Below are 17,289 nucleotides of genomic sequence, written 5' to 3'. Positions count from 1 at the left end.
ACGGTAATTTATACCTGAAAAATAAGCGATCCCAGCGCCAATTGGTTGCTGTGGTCTACCGAGGAAACCGTAAAATTTTACAGTAACATTTGATTTTTACGGTAATAGTTACTGGCAACATGGATGCCAGTAACAATTACCGTAAATTTTCCGGAAAATTTTTAACAGTGTATGTCTTATTAATAATGGGAAAGCTACAGCTACTATATACAGAAAATTTAGCCCGGGTACAAATGGGTACAAGTCATTATCATCACTTGAAAGGTTTGAAACAGGCGAAAAATCCTTCGTTCATCTTTTAAAAAGTTTTTAACATTCTTTAACCATCAGGTAGATTAATTAAATTAGTTAATTTTGTGTGATGAAATGATGCCTCAAACTCGACTGATTTACTCTATTACAAACGGATACGTACCTCTGAACCTTATTACTCACGTGACAGAAGGTAGTTTGACATAAACAGATAACTAAGTATCATGTTTTGGTTTATTGTTTACATTATCCCAATACCAAAGTTTAGAATTTTGAATATAACTTTTGTCCACCTAGCACTAATCGAAACACTGTGGAATATTTCATGTGATACTTTTCTGCTCGTTCAACCATCTTATACACCTCGATTTGATTTAATATCTTTCAATGTAGTAGGCATATCTTTTCCGAATTATAATTGCATTGTTTTATGTTCTCAGGCCACATGATCTCGCAAGGAAGTGACAATACACACCCAAGCCTCGGCATGCAGGTCACTAAAGGTCAGTAAACTATGCTTTTTCATTCAAATCAGTCAGTAAAAATGGTGCAAAAATGTTTGTTTTTATGTTTGATGCATTTTCGACCTTTCCACCTTCCCCTTTGGGGGGAGGGGGGGATTTTTTTTTAATTCTTGAATGCTTTTTTTTTGATTGAAAGAAAGATTTTATAACCTTATATAAAATATACTTGAAGCGGTTAAACTGTTACTTTAATTTAAAAAGTAAGTTTGAGTATCTTTCGCTCAGTATAAATTTTTGAAGAAGAAAAAAAAAACTCCTATTAAGTAACCGTTTTACACTCATAAATGCACTGCAAATAACCTCTAAAAAAATGATAGGAAATAAATTACTAACTTTATCAAACTTAATAAGAATAAACTGTCATTTTATAGAGAGGGTTCCCCCTCCCCCCCCCCCGCCGCTTTCGGCGAAAAATAAAGAGACGATTCACATTTTGTTTGTTTTGTTTTAAAAAAAAAGATCTGTCCTGTTTTTTTTATTACACATTGCTTCAATCCATGGCGTTCCGAAACGAATTCCTTCTCGCTCTGTTGGTTAGAGCGCCGTGCTAATAACGTGAAGGGTAGTGAGTTCGATTCCCATTAAGCCAGAAAAGACCGCTTCAATGACTTCTCTTCTTCGCAGAATTCCGATCCACATTTCCACGAATAATCCAAACTCATTGCAGAATTTTGAGCAACTGTTCCAAGGGCGGATCCAGAAAATGTTCAAGGAGGGGGTGATTGTTTTTCACCCTTTACTCTTTGGAACTTCAATTTCTAAAAACTTTCGAAGGAGGGTACTGAACCCCTCGCGCTTACTCATCCCTAGTATCATCTAAGATCGTCTAAAATTCAGATATCAAAACTTCAATTTCGAAAAAATTCCCTTAGAAAATTCCGGTCCCTATCCCCAGAGTAAGAAGAGATGTGCTACGATTGCGTTTAAAAGACTTCAATTCCGGTTTTGGAACTCCAGTTTCTAAAAAGTTTTCGAAAGAGTGTACTGAACCCCTCGCGCTTACCCATCCCTAATATCATCTAAGATCGTCTAAAATTGAGATATCAAAACTTCAATTTCGAAAAAATTCCCGTAGAAAATTCAGTCCATCCACCAGAGTAATAAGAGATGTGCTACGATTGCGTTTAAAAGACTTCAATTCCGGTTTTAAAACGTCAGTATTGAAAATATACATGAAGAAATTTCTTGCTTCTCGGCTCAAGGAGGGGACGATCGCCCCCATCGCCCCTCCATTATATCCATCCTTGAACTGTTCTGTTGTACTTAAAATCGGGAAATAAGGCATTAATTTCAGCAAGGTAGTCGCAGTATAACTTTTTAAAAATATTTTAGTGTATAACATCTCTGTTTGATGCATAGCATCCCAAGAAGGAGGCTCAGGAAGGGCACCCATATAGGGGGGTAAGGGGGGCTCGTCCCCCCCCCCCTTTGAAATTAGAACTTCCTTGCTTTTGGTAATTTTTTCTTTGCAAAAATGTAAAAACATTTATTCTCCAGCCATTAATGAATAAGTTATTAAAAATTAAACATTTTAATGCCTCTAATCTGTCTTGAAATCGGTTTCCATTCAGAAAATACCCTCCTAATTCATGAGGAAAATATCTGAGCCCGCCCCTTTACAATTTTACATATGGGCGCCCTTGAGGCTCAGTAACTCAGTTGGTAAGAGCGTTCTGCTAATAACGTGAAAGTCATGGAGTCGATCATCTCATAGGTCAGAAAATGTAGTTTTTGAGTGACTCATTTTCCTCCTCTAAATTCTGAACCGAATTTCCATAAATATATCATCTTAACTCTTTAGGGGCCTGATTCAAAATCACAGTTGTGTTGTTGCATTGAAATCAGAAAAAAAAAACTTTATTTTAACATAGTAGTATGTCCACTAAAAAAATCTTAGAAACGTTTCTTTTTATAAAGGAAAACTTTCCTGCATATACAGATTCCTCCCGTCGACAGCAGTTTCCTGCTCTGATCAAAAATCTTATCCGTTTAACCAGAAAGTAGGAAGTGTTAAATGTTGACGCATGCACAGCTCACACGGCAGTTGCAGTTCCGCACCAAATGCAATGTGAAACCCGAATTCGAATGCACGCTATGAAAACGAAGAATCTTATTAGTGCAATTTACTTCTTGTCTTTGCCAAATGAGTTATTTTTATTGACGGAATTTTATTTTGTCATAAGAAAAGCTTTTCTGGTTTTAAAATTGACCCAAAAAAGAAAAAAACATAATAAGTTTAAGAGTAAGTTTCATGGTGGGTAATCAAGTGTTTGCAATTCTTTATTATTTTAAAGTGATTACTAAGTTCTTATAACCATAAGAAAACTATTTTCATTTTTTTTTTTTTTTTTTTTTTGAGCAATCACGATTGTTTATTGCTTTCATTTGACTGTTTTGATGTGCTATCATTTTATTTTCCCACCAGCACCCTCTGCAGCACCGCCGTCGATCGGCCGCCTCACGATGCTGCTCCTCTAGCAAAAACCGTCTCCAGGTTGCGTCCATATCCTACACACACACGCATACACACACACACGCCTACACACACATGCATACACTCATGCCTGCGCACAGACACAAACACATACACACACTCAAACACATACACACACATACAGACACCTACACATACACACACACTTACACACAACTACCCACACACTCATGCCTACACACACACATACTCATTCCCCCTCCCCCCACACACAAAAACATACACACAACTACCCACACATTCATACCTGCACGCAGGCACAAACACGCATGCCTACACACATACACATACCCCCTACACACAAACACAAATGCCTACACACACATACCCCTGCACACAAACACACATACCCACTGCACACAAACACATATACCCCCCCCCCACACACACACACGCCTACATACACACACACTCGTGATTTAGAAAAACATAATTTGAATTCAAGATGTCAAAATTCAAATTATTTTTTTATTTTGTTACGAGTTATTGTGTAGGGGAGAGTGGATTACTGCTAATTTCTAAGAATCTATTTTTAGCAGCCATAAATGGTGCCATCATCAAATGAGTAAAATTGACGATTTTGAGAGAGAAAAGAAATTTCATGACTCCAAAGTAAATATTTTCTTCATTTTCATTTCCTTTTCGATCCTTGTAATTGTAAAACTAATCAACTGAATTTTATTTTATTATAAAAGAGAAGTACTTTATACATTTTGGTTATGAGAAAATAATGATAGTGCGTCTAAGATTGACCACCATTTTGGTTTTTCTTAAACCACTTGGTCATTGTTCCTCGGGACAGCCCAACATTTTGTACCTTAGGACACGTTCCAAGGTACAACATGTGCATGATCCTTAATAATTAAGATATGTTTACAGGGTTCGTACTCAATTTCAGAAATAAAATGGAGTTTTGGAGGAGGTTTGAAGGAGTGAAATGAGGTTTTGAAGGAGTACTAATGGGCTGTCACACTTTTTCCCCAACATATTTGACCCCTTCACCCTTCGTCACAATGTGTCACACTTCACCTAACTCCTCCTCTTGTCACATGTCACATCTTATAAGCATATTGTCACAATAACTGTCTGATGTCACTTTCTGTCACCCTCTCTCTTCCCTTTGTCATAATTTCATGAGCCCGTCTCCTCCTCAAGGCATGACATCCCTTGTGGATGACCCGTTTTACAACATCATAGCTTCGGTTTACTAAACAATTGTTTTTTTAACGCAATCACTTAATATATTACATCTACTTATGCAGTTTTAAATATTTAAATATTAGACAAAACCTGACTTTTGCTGCTGAGAGTGTGGTGGAGGGAAAAACAATAATCATTAAACTTGAAAAAATAGCCAAGCACCGTTTAAGCACGTTTTAGTTTTCTAATAAAATTTTCACCTTCAACTTTTATGACTTAACTATGATCAATTTGTAAACCACAGCTTCATGAAAAAAATAAATGCACGAAATTAAGTACTACATTAAAATCGCCCTTGTGACGAAGCTAGTTGTCCATCAAAGTATTATAAGTTACTGTCATAGAGAAAGATTGTGTAGTCTTCTTCTTTATCTTCTTTACTAATAATAAAGCTGAAAGTCTCTCTGTCCGGAGGATGTCTGGATGTCTGTAGGATGTCTGTGACGCGCATAGCGCCTAAACCGTTCGGCCGATTTTCATGAAATTTGGCACAAAGTTAGTATGTAGCATGGGGGTGTGCACCTCTGAGCGATTTTTCGAAAATTCGATGTGGTTCTTTTTCTATTCCAATTTTAAGAAAAAAAAATCATACGATGGACGAGTCAATTACAAAATGATCATAACGTGGAACCGTAACATGGGCAGAAGCCAATTGGCGAGATACGAAATGATCATAACGTGGAACCGTAAGATGGGTACAAGCCAACTGGCGAGAAAATTCACCATACATTATTTGTAAATATACAGGCGAGCCAAAAGACCTTTTGATTTTTCTATTAGGGGCAAAGCCGTGCGGGTATCACTAGTTACTAATAATAAAGCTCAAAGTCTCTCTGTCCGGAGGATGTCTGTAGGAAGTCTGTGACGCGCATAGCGCCTAGACCATTCGACCCATTTTCATGAAATTTCACACAAAGTTAGTTTGCAGCATGGGGGTGTGCATCTCGAAGTGATTTTTCGAAAATTCGATGTAGTTCTTTTTCTATTTCAATTTTAAAAACAAAACTATCATAAGATGCACGAGTAAATTACGAAATGATCATAACGTGGAACCGTAACGTGGGTACAAGCCAGTTGGCAAGAAAATTCATCATACATTATTTGTAAATATACAGGCGAATCAAAAGACCTTTTAATTTTTCTATTACGGGCAAAGCCGTGCGGGTACCACTAGTTCTTAATAATTAAAATATGTTTAGGAACATGGAACAATGTTCTAATCTGGTTTAGTCTTTAAAACACATTTAATGTTAGATAATAATTCATTCTTTCAATATTCATTACTCCTTATTCATCATAGAATTCATTACTATTAAAAAAAAATTGGTTCAACTATAGGGATATTTCCTGAATCATGATGTGTTTCCATCGTAAGACAGGATATGTCCCAAGGTACAAACAGGTTGTTGTACCGTGGTACAGTTTAGAACTCTTACTTTATATGGCTGACTTTTACATCGTTTAAGACAGCCATTTAAATGGCTGTCTATACTTTAAATGGCTTTATTTTCAAATTGTCTGAATCTTCTTTACTAATAATAAAGCTGAAAGTCTCTCTGTCCGGAGGATGTCTGGATGTCTGGATGTCTGTAGGATGTCTGTAGGATGTCTGTGACGCGCATATCGCCTAAACCGTTCGGCCGATTTTCATGAAATTTGGCACAAAGTTAGTATGTAGCATGGGGGTGTGCACCTCGAAGCGATGTTTCGAAAATTCGATGTGGTTCTTTTTTTATTCCAATTTTAAGAAAAAAAAATATCATAAGATGGACGAGTAAATTACGAAATTATCATAACGTGGAACCGTAACATGGGCAGAAGCCAATTGGCGAGATACGAAATGATCAAAACGTGGAACCGTAACGTCGGTACAAGCCAACTGGCGAGAAAATTCACCATACATTATTTGTAAATGTACAGGCGAACCAAAAGACCTTTTGATTTTACTATTACGGGCAAAGCCGTGCGGGTATCACTAGTTACTAATAATAAAGCTGAAAGTCTCTCTGTCCGGAGGATGGCTGGATGTCTGTGACGCGCATAGCGCCTAAACCGTTCTGCCGATTTTCATGAAATTTGGCACAAAGTTAGTATGTAGCATGGGGATGTGCACCTCGAAACGATGTTTCGAAAATTCGATGTGGTTCTTTTTTTATTCCAATTTTAAGAAAAAAAAATATCATAAGATGGACGAGTAAATTACGAAATTATCATAACGTGGAACCGTAACATGGGCAGAAGCCAATTGGCGAGATACGAAATGATCAAAACGTGGAACCGTAACGTCGGTACAAGCCAACTGGCGAGAAAATTCACCATACATTATTTGTAAATGTACAGGCGAACCAAAAGACCTTTTGATTTTACTATTACGGGCAAAGCCGTGCGGGTATCACTAGTTACTAATAATAAAGCTGAAAGTCTCTCTGTCCGGAGGATGGCTGGATGTCTGTGACGCGCATAGCGCCTAAACCGTTCGGCCGATTTTCATGAAATTTGGCACAAAGTTAGTATGTAGCATGGGGGTGTGCACCTCGAAGCGATGTTTCGAAAATTCGATGTGGTTCTTTTTTTATTCCAATTTTAAGAAAAAAAAATATCATAAGATGGACGAGTAAATTACGAAATTATCATAACGTGGAACCGTAACATGGGCAGAAGCCAATTGGCGAGATACGAAATGATCAAAACGTGGAACCGTAACGTCGGTACAAGCCAACTGGCGAGAAAATTCACCATACATTATTTGTAAATGTACAGGCGAACCAAAAGACCTTTTGATTTTACTATTACGGGCAAAGCCGTGCGGGTATCACTAGTTACTAATAATAAAGCTGAAAGTCTCTCTGTCCGGAGGATGGCTGGATGTCTGTGACGCGCATAGCGCCTAAACCGTTCGGCCGATTTTCATGAAATTTGGCACAAAGTTAGTATGTAGCATGGGGGTGTGCACCTCGAAGCGATGTTTCGAAAATTCGATGTGGTTCTTTTTTTATTCCAATTTTAAGAAAAAAAAATATCATAAGATGGACGAGTAAATTACGAAATTATCATAACGTGGAACCGTAACATGGGCAGAAGCCAATTGGCGAGATACGAAATGATCAAAACGTGGAACCGTAACGTCGGTACAAGCCAACTGGCGAGAAAATTCACCATACATTATTTGTAAATGTACAGGCGAACCAAAAGACCTTTTGATTTTACTATTACGGGCAAAGCCGTGCGGGTATCACTAGTTACTAATAATAAAGCTGAAAGTCTCTCTGTCCGGAGGATGGCTGGATGTCTGTGACGCGCATAGCGCCTAAACCGTTCGGCCGATTTTCATGAAATTTGGCACAAAGTTAGTATGTAGCATGGGGGTGTGCACCTCGAAGCGATTTTTCGAAAATTCGATGTGGTTCTTTTTTTATTCCAATTTTAAGAAAAAAAAACTATCATAAATTACGAAATGATCATAACGTGGAACTGTAACGTCGGTACAAGCCAATTGGCGAGAACATTCACCATTCATTATTTGTAAATATACAAGCGAACCAAAAGACCTTTAATTTTTCTATTACGGGCGAAGTCGTGCGGGTGCCACTAGTAAGAAATATAAAGCAGAGAAATATGTTGGGGTATTTTAATGTGACTTTTAGATTTTAAATTTCATTCAAAAAATTGACGTTAAAAATTAAAATGTGAAAAGTGTCTCAGGGTACAACACTCTCCCTTGAGCTGTTTTTAGTTTTTATGCGTCAAGCACTGTATACCACTGGTAATTTATTAAGGTACATTTGATTGAACATTTATGCATCTAAAATTATGAATTGAACGTTTTAATAGGCAAATTTGATACTTCATCTTTAAGGTTGAGTATTATCATTCCCTTGTAAACAGTGCAACTAGATTTTTGAGCAATCACGATTGCTTATTGTTATCATTTGACTGTTTTGATGTCCTATCGTTTTATTTTCCCACCGCCACCCTCCGCAGCACCACCGCCGACCGGCTCCTTACGATGCTGCTCCTATAGCGAAAGCCGTCTCCAGGTTGCATCCATGTCCTACACACACGCGCATACATACACAACTACACACACACACACACAAACACCTACACACACATACACACAACTACCCACACATTCATGCCTGCACACTGACACAAACACATATGCCTACACACACATACACATACCCGCCCCCCCCCCCCCACACACATACACACATTCATATACACAACTACCCACACACTTATGCCAGCACACAGACAAACACACATGCCTACACACACAAACACCTACACACACATACACACAACTACCCACACATTCATGCCTGCACACTGACACAAACACATATGCCTACACACACATACACATACCCGCCCCCCCCCACACACACACATACACACATTCATATACACAACTACCCACACACTTATGCCAGCACACACACAAACACACACGCCTACATACACACACTTGTGATTGCGAAAAACATAATTTGAATTCAAGATGTCAAAATTCAAATTAATTTTTCTTTTTTTCTTTTTTCAAAAAAGAACGAGCTGATGTGTGCATCACGTGACTTCCTTTTAAACCAATTAAAAGTCATTTCCCCATTATTGGCAATTTTAATGTGATTAAATAGTTTACTCTCTAAATATCACCAACAGTGGCCAAATTAAAATCAGATTTTTTTTTAAAAAATCACCAAATTTGTCGCCAACTTGGCGACAAAACTTGGCGACCAAAAGACTGGCAATATATCGCCAAGTGTCAGCCAAATGATAACACCACTTGAGTATCCATCGAAATTAACAATGATTTCCCCCCAAAAAGGGGCAAAAGACCCCTTTAGAAACACCCGAATGCAATCAAAAGGGGAGGTGCACAACTAGAACCCACTAAGAGTCTACGTACCGAATTTCAACTTTCTAGGACATACCGTTCTTGAGTTATGCGACATACGCACAAACGTACGTACGTACAGACGTCACGAGAAAACTCGTTGTAATTAAGATAAATAAATACCTTTGTGCTGAACAGTAAAGTAAGACAAAACAACGTTAGAAGAAGCACAAATTTGTAAACAAAACAAATTTGTTTACAAATTTGTGCTTCTTCTAACGTTGTTTTGTCTTACTTTATCGTTGTAATTGACTCGGGGGGAATGTCAAAATGGATATTTCGGGTGTTTGTACGTTCGTAGGCACTTATATCCTCGTGTGGTCGGGGTCAAAAAAAAAAAAAAAAAAAAAAAACTCAACATTCGAGAACATTCGAGAAACAAATGTTGCTAGGTGCGGTACTTTCTGATCATTTGGTTAGGAAAACCTAAAGAACCGATCCGGTCACATGATTCAACCACGACGACAGAACACGCGTTTTGCGTGAACCTTCCAGTACTTCTTTACTAATAATAAAGCTGAAAGTCTCTCTGTCCGGAGGATGTCTGTAGGATGTCTGTGACGCGCATAGCGCCTAGACCGTTCGGCCGATTTTCAGGAAATTTAACACAAAGTTAGTATGTAGCATGGGGGTGTGCACCTCGAAGCGATTTTTCGAAAATGCGATGTGGTTCTTTTTTTATTCCAATTTTAAGAAAAAAAAACTATCATAAATTACGAAATTATCATAACGTGTAACCGTAACATGGGCACAAGCCAATGGGCGAGAAAATTCACAATACATTATTTGTAAATACAGGCGAACCAACAGACCTTTTAATTTTTCTATTACGGGCGAAGCCGTGCGGGTACCACTAGTTACTAATAATAAAGCTGAAAGTCTCTCTGTCCGGAGGATGTCTGTAGGATGTCTGTGACGCGCATAGCGCCTAGACCGTTCTGCCGATTTTCATGAAATTTCGCACAAAGTTAGTATATAGCATGGGGGTGTGCACCTCGACGCGATTTTTTGAAAAATTCGATGTGGTTCTTTTTCTATTCCAATTTTAAGAAAAAAATATCATAAGAAGGACGAGTAAATTACGAAATGATCATAACGTGGAACCGTAACATGGGCAGAAGCCAATTGGCGAGATACGAAATGATCATAACGTGGAACCGTAAGATGGGTACGAGCCAACTGGCGAGAAAATTCACCATACATTATTTGTAAATATGCAGGCGAACCAAAAGACCTTTTGATTTTTCTATTACGGGCAAAGCCGTGCGGGTACCACTAGTTTAAAATATATCTCGGGAACCTAAAATCGTCGCTTTCAAGAAATGTGTGTGTGTGTGTGTGTGTGTGTATGTGTGTGTGTGTGTGTGTGTGTGTGTGTGTGAAGGCTTCACACACTCTCTCTCTCTCTCTCTACGTTTTATCTATTCTCAATCGGCATTATCACAGTAAGAAATTTCATTAGAAAAAGCAGAGCTGGCTTTCCTATTGTCCTTTGACAACGAGTTAAATATTTAGTTCAATTCTCGTTCAACAATAGGTTAAAATAAATATTAATCATTTGGAAGATATGACCATCCAATGTTTAAATTAACTAATTAATTAACAAAAACGTTTCCGATTTGATCCATCGCGCTTCGAAGCCAAGATTGCCACAGCTTAATTACACACAAAGTTTGATCAAAATCGGTCCAGTCCTTTAAAAACCTTATGGTGACAAACGTCCGCACAGAAGATTTTTATATATTAAGATAATGTGCATAGCTCATATAAAATGACCGAATAATCGCTATATTATTATTTTTTTTTATTCATTTATTTTATTTTATAAGTTAAGCTCGAATTTTTGTAAAAGTTGTCATTTCCATGGAGCTCCCCTTTGTTGAAAAATCGTCCCTCACTAACCGGTGCTTCGAAAATAGCCAAACTGATTTGTGAAACCTGCCAAATATAGCCAAGACGAAAGAAAGCCGTTCCTCTTTCTCTATATATACAGTACCCACCACTAATAAAATCTGTGGATTATAAAACCAGCCTTTTTTTTAAAATCAAATCTGGAAGAACAGAACTATTGCAGTACCAAAACATGTTGAAAGCGTCCTTTAATAAAATCACTATCGTCGTTTTATAAAAAGAAAAAAAAAAACTCATGTTTAGTTAAAATAACAACTGTAATTTGAAATACTTAAAACAAAAATAACTGACGTAATTAATTTCGTTTTTTAAAGTATTTAAACTTCAAAACCTTTCACTTTTTTAAATGTAGGTATCCCGGTTTATAAAATCATCCACTATCTTCTTTACTAATAATAAAGCAGTAAGTCTCTCTGTCCGGAGGATGTCTGTAGGATGTCTGTAGGATGTCTGTAGGATGTCCGTAGGATGTCTGTGACGCGCATAGCGCTTAAACCGTTCGGCCGATTTTCATGAAATTTGGCACAAAGTTAGTATGTAGCATGGGGGTGTGCACCTCGAAGCGATTTTTCGAAAATTCGATGTGGTTCTTTTTTTATTCAAATTTTAAGAAAAAAAAAACTATCATAAATTACGAAATCATCATAACGTGGAACCGTAACATGGGCACAAGCCAATTGGCGAGATACGAAATTATCATAGCGTGGAACCGTAACGTCGGTACAAGCCAATTGGCGAGAAAATTCACCATACATTATTTGTAAATATACAAGCGAACCAAAAGACCTTTAATTTTTCTATTACGGGCGAAGCCGTGTGGGTGCCACTAGTATGAAATAAAATGTCCTGAGAACGAATCTGATTCTAATAAGCGACGGTCACTGTATTGAAAATCTTCAACTGAAACCATACTAAAATAGTTATGAAACATCTCGGGTGTTTTATGTGCACCATTTATCTTTATACATAAAGGGCTACTCCTGTCCGGATGTCCGGGGTAAACTTCAAAACTACTGGACGAATTTTAACCATTTTTTCCGCCATTGATAGCTACATTACCAGGGAGCAACTTAGGCTATAATTTATTGCTAAAAATCTTAGTTTAAAAACGTCGTGATCGAAAACAGTAAATGTCATGTCATTTCCACATCAAATGATTAAAGATTAAACCCATTGTTTCGAAAATTCGTTGCCTAACGACAGCAACATTAAAAGTAATCATAATGTAAATTTTGAATCAAGGCCTCTCTGGAGCAAGCATGACATTTATTGCTTTCTTAGGAATTGCATCCTTATCTTTATACATAAAGGGCTACTTCTGTCCGGATGTCCGGGGTAAACCTTAAAACTACTGGACGGATTTTAATTATTTTTTCACCATAGATTGCTACATTATCAGGGAACAACTTAGGTTATAATTTATTGCTAAAAAACTTAGTTAAAAAACGTCGTGATCGAAACCAGTAAATGTCATGTCATTTTCACATCAAATGATTAAAGATTAAACCATTTTTTTCGAAAATTCGTTGTCTTACAACAGCAATATTACAAGTAATCATAATGTAAATTTTGAATCAAGGCTTCTCCGGAGCAAACATGAGTCTAAAGTCATTTAAACATTTGGAAACTCTACTTTTTGCACCCTTAGGGAAACATAGTAGAGAATTTTTTTTCCTTTCTGTACGTGTGTACTATTTAATTAAATAAAGTGCACTGTTTTTTAGTGATCTTTGTTTTTGTTAGTTCATATATTGGAATTTCTTCAAATTTTTATGTGCTTCAATTCGTGCTTTCCTTTTTAAATGAATATTCGTTGGTTCTTTATACTTTTTGATATTTTACCTTTATGTGAAAGGAAGAAGCTCGATTCTTAATCACGTCAAAGCGGTGTGTTTTGAGTTCTTTCAGTTAAAACAGAAAACGAAAGAAAGTAGCGGTTGTTTCTCACAATTATTACTGACCCAGACAACGCTGGGTATTTTTGCTAGTTTCTTCTATAAATGATTTAATATTTTTCTAAACCTATTGATATCGCGTAGTAAATTGCTTTAATTTTCTTTTTTAAATTTTCTGATCAAAATACGTATGAAAACTTTGTTTTTTAAGCACTTTTATTATACTTGGCCTGATTGTCATCATGGATAAATCTGAGGCCTGCTTTTGCTTATATCTCAGAAACTAGACCACTCAGAGACTTCGGGATTTCACTAAATGATTTGCTTCATCTTAAGGTACAACTTAACGCTGAAAAATTAAAATCTTTACTAATAATAAAGCTGAAAGTCTCTCTGTCCGGATCTCTGTGACGCGCATAGCGCCTAGACCGTTCAGCCGATTTTCATGAAATTTGGCACAAAGTTAGTTTGTAGCATGATGGTGTGCACCTCGAAGCGATGTTTCGAAAATTCGATGTGGTTCTTTTTCTATTCCAATTTTATGTACAAAATTATCATAAGACGGACGAGTAAATTACGAAATGATCATAACGGGGGACCGTAACATGGGCACAAGCCAATTGGCGAGAAAATTCACCATGCATTATTTGTAAATTTACAGGCGAACCAAAAGACCTTTTAATTTTCTATTACGGGCAAAGCAGTGCGGGTACCACTAGTTCTAAAATAAAACTATTATTTCGGTTAGGATTCAAAACAGAAAATTTCATGTCATTTCCTCATTAAATGTTTAAATATAAAACCCATAGGTACAAATTTCGTTGCCTTGCAACAGTAATGTTAATAGTAATCATTATGAAAATTTTGAATCAAGGCTTCTCTGGAGCAAACATGAAATACTCTCATCTATGAAAATAATCGATAATAGGGCTAAGTAAAGAGACATATTGGATGAATAACTTGTATGTTTTGAAACATAAATTAGTTTGAGAAACCTTTAATATTTAAATGGTTACAGTACACCAATTAGTACAAAAACGAATCCCTGAGAGGAACAAGGATTAATTGTTAGTGCCAACTGCGCTTAAAGTTTTAAACACATAGATTGGTTTTTTTCCCTTTTAGTACGGAGGATTTATGAGAAAAAATAAGGTGAAGTTTCGTCATTGTAACATTATTATATTTCTGAAATATATTTCCACTAATAAGAATAAAATAACAGATTTTTTTAAAAAAAATACTAAGCACTTTTCATAATGCACTCAAAAGGACAAAATAACTTTTCTGGGTCAGAAATGATATTTTAAGTATTCCTGTAGTTTTCAATTATCCCAAGAAAATGACACCGCAAACGAAGAAAAGTGCGACTCAAGTCATATCAAACCAAACTTTCCCAGAAAACTACGCATGTTTCAACACTCAAAATTATGATTGAAAGCTAGATAATGATAAGAAATTATCTACATGACTTGAGCTGCACTTTTCTTCGTTTGTGGTGTCATTTTCTTGGAATAATTGAAAACAACAGGAATACTTAAAATATCCTTTCCTACTCAGAAAAGTTATTTTGTCCTTTTGAGTGCATTATGAAAAGTGCTTAGTTTTTTTTTTTTTTTTTAGTTCTGTTATTAAATATAGGTATCCCGGTTTATAAAATAATCCGCTATATGAAATCAAATGTCCTGAGAACGAATCTGATTCTAATAAGCGACGGTCACTGTATTGGAAATTTTCAACCATACTAAAATAGTTATGAAACATTTCGCGTGTTTTATGCGCACTATTTATTTGTTCTATAAATTATTTAATATTTTTCAAAACCTATTGATATCGCATAATAAATTGTTTTAAATTTCTTTTTTAAATTTTCTGATCAATATATATGTATGAGAGAAAGAGAGAGAACCATTAAATGAAATATAAATCGGTTTGGCAAACGCTTTTGAATGTTTTGTAGCCAAGTGTGATCAAAAACAGCCAAAACGGCTAAAATTAGCCAAAATTGTTTACCCTGGATCTGGTAAATAAAAGAAAAAACTTGCTTTTTTTTTTTCTCATTTTAAGAAAAAACCCGCTCTTATTATCTGGAGTTCCGACTAACGAAAATATTAAAAGCAGAGTTATCAGAAAACTCACCTGCTCCGTCTCCGGGTCGGGGATAGAACATGCCCGTCCGGGCGAGCCACTCGAAGTGTCCGGCCTTGAGTCCTGCCTCGGCCAGGGGCTGGTGAAAGGCGCTGCTCAGGTGGAATCCGGGCGGCCCCGGGGCGGCGGCGTAGCCCCCGTACAGGGGGTGGTGCGCAAAGACGGGAAGGGCCAGGGGCGGGGGCTGGGGGGCCACCGGCGAGCCCCTGGGGGACCCCCTGGGGGCCAGCAGGGCCTCGATGCAGAAGGACTTGGAGTCGGCGGCCCTCGCGCCGGCCATCGGCGGCATGGGGCGGGCGGAACCGAAGCCGAAAATGGCGACCGGTCAGCGAGTGGTAGACTAAACCGGTACTCGTCCGACCAGAAGATTCGACCTTGGTGTATGTTCGTGCACTTTCTGTGAGCTATACTAATGTTTCATCGACGAATCATTTCACAAGACTGAGGGAATTCACGAAACAGTCACAGATTCGAAAACGATTCGACTTTAGTGTATTTTGGTTACTTTCAGTGAGTGGTATTAATGTTTCAATGTCCAATTATTTCACAAGACGTCTCATTCTTTTCTGAGCGAATTCATAGGGTAGGAAGCATGTTACTTCTTTCCCCAAACTGTCCAAAACGATCGAGAAGTTTTTTTTTTTAATGAATCAAGTTCACGAATCGACGGTGATTTTTGGTAGAATACTCGACTATGATTCACACATTCGATGAAGATACCATTTTTCAGTATATGTTTATGCAGCAGGCACTTGTTTTTTCCACAAATGGCTGTGAGCGCTATGTCAGTTTTTCATATTACTAATAAATGCAAGATTACTCCCGATAGGTGTTCCATTCTTTTTTGACAGTTCATTTCACGACACACCATTTGCACTTCTGTCCAACAGGGCCAATTTAATTTAAAAATGACAAATTTTGTGAACTCACGAGGTGAACGAAATGTATCTCTTGAACCTTCTACACGTCGAAAGCAGTCCAACCGAATCCACTCTCGAAGATACGAAGTCTAACATTCCGAAGCAATGAACTATTAATGGTGTCGAAACAAGAAAAACAGATAGATATCAATAACGCTTTGCTCTTTCAGAACATTTCGCTGAAAAAGAAATGATTTATGTCCAGCTTATTCAGATGCCTTGAGCTTGTTGGTGTTTTCGTTCCTCCCGAAAAAAGAATCTTCTCCGTAAATTATACAATTTGTGAATATCGAAAGCTGTCAATCACTCATCGTGGATAGATTCACTCATTTCGTTTACGCATAAAACTCAGTCGAGTTACCGAATCGACACCGGTGCGCACGAAGAAAGTCGAGTCGAGTATTCTATCGACACCGGTGCGCACGAAGAAAGTCGAGTCGAGTATTTAATCGACACCAGTGCGCACGAAGAAAGTCGAGTCGAGTATTTAATCGACACCGGTGCGCACGAAGAAAGTCGAGTCGAGTATTTAATCGACACCGGTGCGCACGAAGAAAGTCTAGTCGACCACCAAACAATACAAAGGGAATAATACTTTTATGATCTGTTCGAAATGCTCTCGCTTGTAGTTCTGCTAACAGTCCATCAACAGTCTAGTTCAACCTCACCTGGTGTCGAAGAAGGGGTGAGAGAATGCGACAGTAGCATTTTCTTGATTTAATGAATCGTCCTGACATCAGCGAGAAGAAAAAAAAATAGGGATTGCTTACCTCGACAGAATCGGACGGGGTTAATTTCGAACTGACAGTTACCGTGCTCCCCAGAACGTTCTGGTGGTGATTCGTCGACACTGTTTAGAGTCCTTAGGGATCCGGAAGATCTTCAGCCGAACGAAACACGAGATTTTCTCCTCGGAGATAGCACGGCCCTGAAACTCGAACGCGAAAACCGGTCTGCGTGATAATCTCCCAGTCTGTGTCAGCGCGAGGTGTCGGTCCTTTGTTGGCTGCCCGCGATCAATCCGGCTAATGTCGCCTGCGTTAAAACC

The 17,289-nt window shown here is 37.7% G+C and overlaps 1 protein-coding gene across 1 annotated transcript in view; it reads right to left on the bottom strand.

The window, feature by feature from the left end:
* The window catches only part of LOC129232583 (motor neuron and pancreas homeobox 1-like), a 105,178-nt gene extending 89,568 nt beyond the window's left edge, over positions 1–15,610 (bottom strand). Inside the window, exons 1-2 of the mRNA XM_054866715.1 lie at positions 15,309–15,610; positions 3,504–3,517 (exon numbers count right to left, since the gene is read on the bottom strand). Of these exons, the coding sequence (XP_054722690.1) occupies positions 3,504–3,517; positions 15,309–15,610 (316 nt within the window). The remainder of the gene's footprint in view (positions 1–3,503; positions 3,518–15,308) is intronic.
* Positions 15,611–17,289: the final 1,679 nt, after the last annotated feature.

This window comes from Uloborus diversus, unplaced genomic scaffold (genome assembly GCF_026930045.1).
Source record: "Uloborus diversus isolate 005 unplaced genomic scaffold, Udiv.v.3.1 scaffold_13, whole genome shotgun sequence".
Taxonomy (NCBI): domain Eukaryota; kingdom Metazoa; phylum Arthropoda; class Arachnida; order Araneae; family Uloboridae; genus Uloborus; species Uloborus diversus.
This window is presented reverse-complemented; position numbering and strand designations above follow the sequence as displayed.